The sequence below is a fragment of the Chelmon rostratus genome, chromosome 2 (assembly GCF_017976325.1).
Source record: "Chelmon rostratus isolate fCheRos1 chromosome 2, fCheRos1.pri, whole genome shotgun sequence".
Classification (NCBI taxonomy): domain Eukaryota; kingdom Metazoa; phylum Chordata; class Actinopteri; order Chaetodontiformes; family Chaetodontidae; genus Chelmon; species Chelmon rostratus.
In genome coordinates, this window is record NC_055659.1 from 16,090,664 (window position 1) to 16,102,464 (window position 11,801).

The 11,801-nt window shown below is 42.2% G+C and overlaps 1 protein-coding gene across 1 annotated transcript; it reads left to right on the forward strand.

The window, feature by feature from the left end:
• The first annotated feature begins 95 nt into the window (after positions 1 to 95).
• Positions 96 to 11,351, forward strand: prkar2ab (protein kinase, cAMP-dependent, regulatory, type II, alpha, B). Its single transcript, XM_041949457.1, is given in 16 exon segments — positions 96 to 167; positions 266 to 387; positions 1,184 to 1,276; positions 1,843 to 1,939; positions 2,771 to 2,843; positions 5,886 to 5,888; positions 7,265 to 7,521; positions 7,881 to 7,916; positions 8,003 to 8,142; positions 8,469 to 8,575; positions 8,682 to 8,835; positions 8,916 to 9,017; positions 9,118 to 9,192; positions 9,286 to 9,351; positions 9,539 to 9,677; positions 11,044 to 11,351. Coding segments are annotated over 15 exon segments (1,572 nt in total). The 5' UTR covers positions 96 to 167; positions 266 to 282; the 3' UTR covers positions 11,169 to 11,351.
• The last annotated feature ends 450 nt before the right edge of the window (positions 11,352 to 11,801 follow it).

Below are 11,801 nucleotides of genomic sequence, written 5' to 3' on the forward strand. Positions count from 1 at the left end.
AGTTTCAAACAAAAGTTACAAGTTTCCAACCGGACACAAAACAGAGACGTACCGGAGTAAAATTGTGTTCCAGTCAAACCGGTCCGGGTAAATAAGTGGGTGAAAGGTCCAACAGACAGCAGTTACAGCAGCACACAGACACATCTCACAGAGTTACAGTCGACCAGGTAAGATGTTGCTTCTTGGTTGTTGATTTCTCGGCGTGGTTTATTTCCGGTGGCGGTTTCATTCAGTTGTCCTTGTTGTTTGTTTTTTCTTCCTCCAGCAGAACCGAGAGTAAACATGTCCAAACAGCCGCAGCCGATCAGCCCTCTGAAGAACTTCTTCGCGGGAGGCTTTGGAGGGGTTTGCCTCGTCTTGGCCGGACATCCACTCGACACGATCAAAGTATTTCCTGCATTTCGTGTGTCAGTCGTGAGAGTGCGATCGGGTACCGCGGAAACAGCGACCAGAAACAGCCATATGTCAGATATTTGGTCCGGGGCAGAGTGAGCTGTGTGGACGTAGCAAACCTCAGCACTCAGAGCTCCACAGTATCAGTTCGGGCTGCTGCAGCCCTTTGACCCACATTCAGTCTGTTTCATGACTCAGCTCACTGCTGCTGTAATGGCCTCCTGCACAGAGGTCTCACCTGTGTGCAGGACTCCATTATCACTGCACTAGACCTGCAGTGGTGAGCTCAGCACTCTTGCCTAGAGCTAGAGCCATCAATGAACCAGACTGACCAGTTGACCAGTCTTAGAAACGGGAAATTTCAGTTCAGAGAAGCCAGAGATGCTTGAGGTAGTTTTGAAAAAGTTGCGTCGTAATGTAAGTGTCCTGCTCAGTTCATAACATGGTCACAATTATTATTAAACAGATTTTTATGGGCCAATTGAGAGCAGAGTAACAAGCTGTAGACCACCTATGAAGCTGTTAAATTGTTGTTGCAGTTGTTAAATAGAAAGTTGACCTATTTACACAGAGCAACATCAGCATTCATTTGAGCTTAATGTTGGACTTACTTGCTGTCTGGCCTGCAGTCAGTGTCATAGGTCTGCGTTCTGTGCAGGACAGTCAAGTTCTTCCACATCAAGCCATTTCTATATGTGCACGTAGTGAGGTCCACGCTGCTGCTACTGCAACGCTTGACTGTGTGTGTATGTGTGAGGTCAATACAAAGTGCATCCTCTTCTTTTCTCAGGTGCGTTTACAGACCCAGCCCAAACCCAAACCTGGAGAGGGCCTCCTGTACGCTGGAACCATTGATTGTTTTAAGAAGACCTTAGCCAGAGAGGTAAGGATGCATGCTGCTGTAATCTCTGGGATTTATCAGGTAAAGCATCTCCCAAAATGTCTTTTCTCCCTCATGCTGATGTTTCCTCGTCATCTTTTTCACCTCACAGGGTGTGAAAGGACTCTATAAAGGGATGGCGGCCCCCATCATTGGAGTCACACCCATGTTTGCTGTCTGTTTCTTTGGATTTGGACTTGGCAAGAAACTACAACAGAGAACCCCTGATGATGTCCTTACGTAAGTGCTCTGTTATAGGTGCTGCTGCTGCTCACGTCATTGTTCCAAACTCTCTGTGGTTGATCTTATCTAATTGCACTGTCTCCTGCAGGTATCCACAGCTGTTTGCTGCAGGGATGTTGTCCGGTGTGTTCACCACGGCCATCATGGCTCCTGGAGAGCGCATCAAGTGCCTCCTACAGGTGTGTGTGCAGACACACAGGGTCTAATGGCTTTCCCCTGTGCTACTGAATGGTAGATTTCACATGCTAAAATAGAGCTGGTGTGCTGGAGTGTAAAGTAATGTGTGTGTGTTTCTGTGTGTGCAGATCCAGGCATCAACAGGAGAGGTGAAGTATGCGGGACCCATGGACTGTGTAAAACAGCTTTACAGAGCGTCTGGGATCAGAGGAATCTACAAAGGCACCGCTCTGACTCTCATGAGAGGTGCCTCTTCAGTGAAAATGACTTAGGCAGACAAAGTCACTGTTTACATTCACAAAAAACACATTGTGTGTATCCTTGAGGAAACTGTTAGAACACTTCCTGTCTCCATAAAACATTTGGAGAGCCAGTTTGTTTAGTATTTCGAACTCATATTGATTATTTTCGATTTGGAAGCTTAGACGTTACATCAGGGAGAGCCCTGGTCGACATAACAAACCAACCAGCACTCGGTAGAAATAAATTCCAATACTAAATAAACCACCAAAAAGAAAAGTTACTCCTCAAAACCTAAAAAACAAAACCTCCCCATCAACACAGAAAATGTAAAGAAGATGGCAGCAGTGTTTCCGCTCCTGACGCGTGCAGCTGCAGTTGAAGCTCAAATGATTTGGACTCCAGCTGCTTTGAAGACAAATCGAACTTCTGCCTGCTTGACTGACAGCATCAGCTGGTTGGCATGCTAATATGACCCTCCTCTCTAACAGCGATTAAGTTACTTCAGACTTTAAGCATTGTCCTGAAGTGTCTTCATTATTTTGTCTACCCTCCGGTAGTTGTTAACATAGTGTCTCTGTTAATGTGTCCACTTGTGAAGACGAGAACAACATGTTCTGTATGTGAAGGTCATCTGAGTAGATTCACTCACACAATCTTTTTCATTTACAAAGTTCATATTAAACCTCACTCACATATTCAGAAGTACTGAAGGTTTACTGTGTCACGTTTATATTTCTCCATTTAATTAGTGATGAGTTAAATGTAAGTATATTTCGTATGTTTTGGAGGTTATGGTGGAACAGCTGAAGTGAGTCTTTCTGTTTCATAACTCAGATGTTCCAGCGAGTGGGATGTACTTCACGTCCTACGAGTGGCTGAAGAACCTCCTCACACCGGCAGGAAAAAGGTCAATATTTGTTCTTTCTTCACAGTATGTCCGTTATATTGTGAACAGACCTCTGAAACGTTCAGCATGTCGTGTTTTCCCCGCAGCCATAACGACCTCAGCGTTCCCAGTGTGCTGTTTGCTGGAGGAATGGCCGGGATCTTTAACTGGGCTGTCGCCATTCCACCCGACGTACTTAAGTCCCGTTTCCAAACAGGTTTGTGGTTTTTAGACTCCACAGTGTGTTCTTGTCAAGTCTGAAGGGCTCGAAGTTTAGTTTAGACGTGGGCTTATTTTGTCAGCTAGTTTTTAAAACTGGTCTTAAATTCGGTTGCTTGTGCTAATAAGGAGGTCTTACCTAAACGTAGGACGATGAAAAAAAACATCAAGAAGCTCAGTGTTAAATTTCTATGGAGTTTATCCATCATCCAGTGGTATAACATCTAGAAGTACTGAGTTAGTGGAAACTGGATTTAATGGTGGCACCAGTCAGGAGAACTAAAGAAACCTCTTGGATGAGGGATGAAGCATCTCTAAGAATAAAACAAGCTGCCTCTGTCTGTATCTAGTATCAGTTTTGTGTCTTGTCTCTCGTCTCTCCCTCAGCTCCTGAAGGGAAGTATCCAAACGGTTTTCGGGACGTTCTGCGGGAGCTGATCAGGGAGGAGGGCGTGGCCTCTCTGTATAAGGGCTTCAATGCCGTCATGCTTCGAGCTTTCCCTGCAAACGCAGTGAGTGCACTTCACTTTTTCTCCAGTTCAGGGACACAGGGAATATGTCGCGCAGAGTCTCAGTGGTTCAGATTTGATGATATTTGATGTGAAGAAACTTAATTTGTCAGAAAGTAGATTCTGGAAAAATGACCCACATCAGTGTCACTAAGCAATAGATCAGATGTTGTCCAATCATTACCGCCATCTGTAGTGTTTGTAGAGTACGTTTCATATCTCCAAACTGGTCAATGTTCACCTCTGGACTGTAATCAGCGCATTACAGCTGCTATAAAGATGCACTAGCATGTTTCTTTGATGCTCCCGGGAGAGCCAATATTTCTGCACTCATATCGTCGTGGTCTTGTGCTTTTTTTCTGAGAAAGTTGCAACAAATTACACTTTTTATGAACACAAGTCAAAAATCTTTATGTTATCAAGTACTTGTCACACAGTATTATGAGCTGATACCAGTTTCAAGTAATTTGTGTGCATTTTTACCTTTATTTTTGGTAGTGGACAGTGCAACTGAAACGTTAATCGTTTAATCACTCAGTTTATTGATCAGTGGCAGCTGTGGCCGGAGGGATTATGTCTTCAGATTGTCCGTCCATCCCGTCCTCGTGACATCTCAGGAACGTCTTGAGGGAATTTCTTCAGATTTGGCTCAAACGTTCCCTTGGATTTGAGAATGAACTGATTAAATTTTGGTGGTCAAAGTTCACCTCACAAAGCACTCAGGGGTTCAAAGGCTAAGAAAAAAAAATCTATCGAAAAATAAAATGATGAAGTGGTGACAAATTTCTATCCAAAACGTCAAAGGCCAGCTTCACTGTGACATCATAATCTTCTTATTCAACACCATAACAGAAGGGGAGGTTGAGACCACATTTCATAGATGGTCAGATACTGAAGTGGTGACATTAATCTTGGACGTCCACCTTGAAACTGTGCTGATTGTATAGATCTTCAAACCATGAAGATCCATGTTTGACAATTTGCAGCTTCTTTCCATGATTGAAGCATTGTAGTTCACCACAAGCTCATTGGTTCTGCTGATACTGAGCTTCAGGTCATTGTTGTTGCACCATGTGACGAAGCCCCTGAAGCTAATATGAGCTAACAGTAATACATTGCTGGAAATGTATGAAGCTAAAAGCTAACTCATACCATGTGTAGGTCCATGTTGTCTTTATTGAAGCTTTAGCTTGACGCTTGTCAGACTCCCTCGTATCAAAAAACACTTCAAAAATGAATCCACTTCTTGATTTTAACTGTTTACTTGAAAACATTACAAAAACGTTAGAAACGTACACAAAATACAACTTTCCACGTCGTAAAGAAAGCCTGTGGAGAGAGAGAGTGAGGTCAAAAAACTATTGCGCTCCAGTCTCCTTTCTGTCCTGCTGACCCCGTTCCCATGGCAACCAGGTTAACTGATGGGCTTTTTAAATATCACAATAAGAGTCCTATCTTACTCATACACTATAAATGAAATGTACATATGTAATAATATTTAAATCTTTCTCAATCATGAAATTACAAACAATAGTTATCTTACTTATGAATTTGCATATTTTTAAATAAAAAGTATTCTTACTAAATAAGCTGCATTTAGGCTCCTACACCATGGCTTCATTAAAAAAAAAACACTTTATAGAGCAATGAAAGATGTAAACACAAGATAAGGGCCCAAAAATTATTTATTTATCTCTGCTGTCATTTAAAAAAAACATTCAACACTGTGCACTGCTCATAGAAAACATCAGGTTATTAATTCTGTCACTGTTACACACAAACTAAAGAGTTTTGTCTGTTTGTATCTTGTTCTTTTCAGGCTTGCTTCTTAGGATTTGAGTGTGCAATGAAGTTCCTGAACTGGTTAGCACCAGACCTGTGATGAAGGCTCAGCGGCGCCTCGTCTGTGAACTGTGGAGCAGAACTCTTGAACGCAGCGGAGTTATTAGCAGTGCAAAGACACACAGTGAATCAAACAATACCAAGAGATTTTAGCAGCTATCCAGTAACGTATGTGATTATGTTGGAAACCTTGTGGTACTTCAGAGCACGTGGATCATTCAGAGGTGCTGAGATGTTGTGATGGTTGCACCTGTGCCAGTACACACACACACACACACACACACACACGGACAGTCGAATGTTCTCACTCCTTTTGCTTTACTTGATCTCTGTTTTCGATTTTTCTTGTGTGTTATTTTTATACAAGAAAAGGAGTGACCTGAACATGCCGTGCCTTACCTTTTGTTATCTGCGAGCAGGTGTACGTATCAGGGAAAAGGTGCATTTTGATGTACTGTGTGTGTTCAGTCTTTCAGCAATACAAGCCTTTCAGACTGTCTGTTGCTTCCTCTGTGGTCACACAAACTACACTTTCTGTCTGTTTAAATGTGAAATTACGAGAGCAGTCATAATGAGATCGATTGAACGGTATGTGAATGTCGACATGTATAGAAATAAAAAAGAAATACATATTTAGAAGTGAGACTTGTCGTTCACTTTTTTCAAAGTATACAAATAATGCAAAATGTAGAAGCCTTGACCGTCCATGCTCCTTTAAACAACTGCAACAAAGGATGTTAAATGAACTGAGTAATAATAATTTCTATAAAAGCAATAAGTCAAAGAAAAATGCTAAAATATAAATACCAGTATAAGAATTAAAATGCACAATGAAAACACACAGACTCAGTAAGTAGATGCAGTTTTTCCATTCATAGGTTCATCATGAAGATATAACGTCAGTTCAATCATCAGTTGAAGGTAATTCTATAATGACCATCAGCATTTAACATTCAAAATATAACTGACACATTTCCTGAGGCAGGGCGCTCATATGGACGATTCTCAATTCAAATGGGATTTCTAACCATTTCATTTTGCAAAAATTTAAGAACCTCTAGCCAGAAAGGATTCATAATGGGCAAGACCGAAATATGAGGCAATAATTTGCCTCATTTCCTCCTGCAGCTGCAGGATTTCATGTGATGAGTCTTTTGACCGGACCTGATGAGGATTTTCCAACAAAATCTCCCTCCATAAAGCTGGATTTAGCTTCACTTCATGCCCAGCTTTATGTTTTCCATTCTAAGTCACATAGCTTACCCTCCCTTTCACAGTTCAGTTTGATGTACAATGAGTTAACTTTTGCTAGACCCCAATAAAGTTAGTGTTAAAGTTAATTCATATAAATTCATATTGTTTGAGTTTAAAAACATATGTCTCTATGAGAAGTGTCCTGCAATTTCCTGTCTGTACCAGCTGTGAAACACCAGCCTCACTCCAGCCCCCCGTCTCTCTCAGTTTATCCCTCTCTCTCTCTCCCTCTCCCTCTGTTTCTCTCCCTCTGTTTCTCTCTCTCTTCCTCTCTCTCTTCCTCTCTCTCTCTCTCTTTCTCTCTGCTGCTTTGCCAAATCATCAAGTTCTGAGGCACAATCCATCTGACAGCCTTTAATTACATCTGATGTGAAAAGTCCTGGTCAATACTTTCCGACAGGCCATGCTAGATAAAGGAATCAATAAGCTGTGAATGTTAGAGAGAGTGGGATGAGAGGAGGGGGAGTCTGGTTGCTCCTGTGATGACAGTCCGGACTGAACTGTTTCCATCAAACCTGTGGGACAAGCCGATGCCAATATTTGACTTTTCAAATCTAAACATCTGATATTTAGATTTGGTTTTGTGGTGAATTGTGACCTCTGACCCTGTGCGATGAGCGCTGTTGAGATACCGGCCGGTTTGAAAGAGCTGCTGCAGGGCTACACGGTGGAGGTGCTCCGCCGCAGGCCGCCAGACCTGGTCGAGTTTGCCGTGCAGCACTTCACACGAATTCTGGAGGGTCAAAGAAATGACCAGAAAGCGAAGAAATGCAGCGCCAAGCCCAAGAGGAAAGGAGTGACCTTTGAAGCGAACTCAAACAAGCCCAACAAGGACAATGAAGAGGAGGAGGAGGAAGAAGATACTGTTAGTGAGTGTTAATATTTTGTCTTTGTTCTCTGCTCCAAGTCAAAGCTGTAACTTTTAAGAAGTGCCATATTGTAGATGTTTCAAACCCCAGAGCTTCGTAAAAGGAGCAACAGAAATTTGCAATAATGTTACTGATCCAAAGTTTTTGACCTTTAAGATAATCAAACACCCATTTGCACAAAAGGCTCGATGCTGTTTACAGACCAGAAAAATGACAGCTCCACCTGCAGATAGCAGGTCACATGACCTAAAATAACACTCATAAACCCAAAGCAATTCATATTCCATAGAAAAAATGCAAAGGTGAAAAATGTGCACTTTGTGAAATCTAATATATTCACCACTGCCCTCTCTCTCTTCCTGCAGAGTCCACCACCAGTAAATACAACCGCAGAGTTTCAGGTCAGTAACTGGAACAATAAGTGCCATGAATATGAATACACGTTTGGCCACCGCTCAGTACTTAAAATTTGCTCGTCCCGCTGCAGTTTGTGCGGAGGCGTACAACCCAGAGGACGACGAGGACGAGGACACAGAGCCTCGGGTCGTCCACCCCAAAACAGACGAGCAGCGCCGCAGACTTCAGGATGCCTGCAGAGACATTTTACTGTTTAAAACGCTGGAGCAGGTACAGCAGCATCGATGAGCTTCTATAGGAAGGATGCAAAGAACTGCTTGTTCTTTTGGTCATGACTCTTTTCTTTTAAAGCAAAATTTGAGGACAGGAGGGAATTGAGGAATCTTAGGTTTTATAGACAAACACAGTGAAATGTGTCCTTTAGACACCTAATGTGAGTATAAACACTGCACTCTTCTTAATACCTAGTTACATGTATTTTTCTGTTGCCTTGTGTCTCCATTACATGTCGTCTTAAAACCTTCGTGTGTTTAATGTGAAGCACTTTGTTGCTCTGTGCTGTCCAAATAAAACTCCTCGGCCTGATGTCCTTCCAGGAGCAGTTCTCTGAAGTTTTGGACGGCATGTTCGAGGTGTTGGTCAAACCTCAGGAACACATCATAGACCAGGGAGACGATGGAGACAATTTCTACGTGATCGAGAAGTGCGTGACAGATTTCAGTGTTTTGTTCATGAAGTTTCATTTAAATGACACTGCGCCAGTCTCCTAATGACCTCTACTCCCGGTCTGTGTGTCTGATCATTTCCAGGGGCGTGTATGATATTCTTGTGCAGAAGGACGGAGTGAGTGTGTGCGTTGGAAGGTATGACAATAAGGGTAGTTTTGGCGAGCTGGCTCTGATGTACAACACGCCGCGAGCTGCCACGATCGTTGCAACGCAGGAGGGCGCCCTGTGGGGCCTGGTGAGTCCAGTTTCTGAGGGAGTGAATGAAACGTGGCGCTAACTACAGACAAGTTAAATCCTTTTTTTCTTTCCTTGCAGGACCGAGCCACATTTCACAGGCTGATTGTTAGAAATAATGCGAAAAAGAGGAAGATGTATGAGGCCTTCATTGAGTGTGTCCCTCTTCTGAGGTCTCTTGAGGTTTGCATTAGGAGCACTCACGCTGTATGAACAAAATAATCGCAGAATATGTGGATATTTAGTCACCTTGTTGTATCTCTTTGTATCTTTTTTGCACAAGCTGTCTGAGAGAATGAAGATTGTCGATGTTTTGGGAGCCAGAGTGTTCAAAGATGGAGAGCGCTTAATAACACAGGTACACTGTGAGGACATTTGTATCATTGACTTCCTTTTTATTAATCGATCGACTCAATAAATGTGGTGTTTGTCCTGCTTTCTGTGCTTGCAGGGGGACCAGGCTGACTGTTTCTATATTGTGGAATCAGGAGAGGTGAAGATAATGATAAAAAGCAAAGTAAGCTCACTGTCCAGTATTATGGCTGAATTTATTTTTGTGGAAAATGTTTGATTCGTCCTCATTTATCTGTGTTTGGTTGCTAGTTTTTGGGTGTAATATTTTAGTTTTTTAAACATCTGGTAACGTGTGATGTTATTGCACTAAATGACTGCAGGACTCACAGGTTCCTTTGTGCCTGTTACAGACGAAGGCGGGCCAGCAGGACAATGCAGAGGTTGAGGTGGCTCGTTGCTCTCGAGGGCAGTATTTTGGGGAACTGGCACTGGTCACCAACAAACCTCGTGCAGCGTCAGTTTATGCTGTGGGTGATACCAAATGTTTAGGTATGTTAAAGACACCAGCTTTGTCTTCCTGTGTTTCAGGAGTAACAGCAGGGTAGCTTTAGCTTCCTGCACCTCATTTTCAGTGAGTGCGGTCGGGCTGTTGAATGCAGGCGGGGTGGTGCAGCAGGCCTGCAGGGCAATCACAGCAACTCATAATCTACACACCATCCTATTTGTTAACAACACAAACAGCCGGCTCAGCATGAGGATGCAGTAGTGGACAGCGTCAAGAGGCACAGCGGCTGACCAAATATCACACGTTTGTCCTCCACATACTGGGCCGGAATAGGCTCCTTCTCTTTTACTGTATTAAAAAGCTATGAGTATCACACAGCAGCAGGATAAACACGTGTTTCGTCTTGAGGCCGAGGGCCGAGTGCAATTCACACACATGGCACTGAAACAGTAACTACATTAATATCATTAGCCTAAATGTTTCTCCACACAGCAAACAGGACTAGTCCAGCACAGAGCTGTACATTTTTATTCTCAACAAAAGTCCAAATATCGTTTCCTCTGAGGTCTGTCAAGCAGGTTGTTACAGTGAGTGTTCAGGTTTGCTGCTTAAATACAATAGTATCTGTAGTAGTGGCATTATTGCAAGCAGAGAACTTATCTAATATCTTAAGCAAGTAAAAAATAAGACAACAGATAATAGGCCTAATAGTGAAAATACAATTTAGTGTACAAAGCCTATAAGTCACTGTAGATGCTGTAGTCAGTGCAAAAATAAATTCATTTGTATGTATGAACAGGAATGTCATACAAACACTGATAAGCACTGCTCATCACAGAGATCAAGTTTTCTCCTCACATTTATTAAAATGATCAAAAAATAAATGAGACTAATGATGAAAATGTTCCCTCTTGTCACTCATAGCGTTTGGTCATTTAGATTCATCATGTCTCTGAAATTTGTCCCCCTCACAAATGTTAATTTAAAATCAGACAATTTCACAGTGTCACCTCAGTGTCTGCAATTTCTCTACACGACAGGCTCCATGCCTGCCAGTCAAAGGCAAAGCGATGAGGCTGCAGTGTGAAATGTACAATGATAGAGGAAACAAACATTCGCTTTCCTACAAATCCTATTTTTGTTGTGATTTGCTGATAACAGGGTCAGAATTTGGTATTAACAGCATGAATTAATTGGACCGGAATAATCTAGAGACATAACTGCGTGCAGTCTAGAGACAGAGATCTATGGTCAAGCATTAAGAACCTGATGAAGACTATACACTCAGTTTGACCTGGACCATAATAATGGCAAAGGCACTCCGTTTTTGGAAACTCCACTATGGAAACTCAGGAAACAAAATCCTGCGATGGGATGACATAATCTTGATTTATCTCCTATTCCTTTCAGTAATTGACATCCAGGCTTTTGAGCGTTTGCTGGGACCCTGTATGGAGATCATGAAGAGGAACATTTCCCAGTATGAAGACCAGCTGGTGGCTTTGTTTGGCTCCAGTGTTGATTTAAAACACTAGAACGTGTAATTTTAAAATGAAGTAGTATTTAAGTCAAACATAGTGACAGTGCATGTAACACGTGATTATCTCCCCTTTGAGGTAAATGTAACATACAGCCACTGTTTCATATTCGGCAAAATGTACCGTTCCTTGTATAACTCGGGTTAAAAATGTTTCAGATGTGAGTAAGATACATCTCATTTCTTATGTGGCAATCCTGAAAATTACCCAGAGGAAATCTGGACAGCAGTAAGGGTCATGCTGAAACATACCTCATTGATAAAAGACATCATTCGACACACAGCTCCTGATTTATAATTTCATGTGTTGTTCCGTTTCTGTGTAGTGTGATGGGATATGTTGACACGTCACAGTAGAAAAATCACAGGTGTAAATAATAAAAAGAAGAATGGCTGAATTTTATTCAGCTGCTTTAGGTCCAGTGTCTTGGCCTGTAAGACACTTGAACTGAACAGAGCCATCTTTAATGTCATAACATCTGCACTCTTCTTACGTAGACAAGTCAAAATGTCTGCTTGTCTGATCTGTCACTATCATTATGTGGTACTTTTTCCACATAAGAGTACTTCACCAATATAGCATTATACTCCTATAACATGGTCAGATTCTGTTCTTCCTTGTGAAACCTGG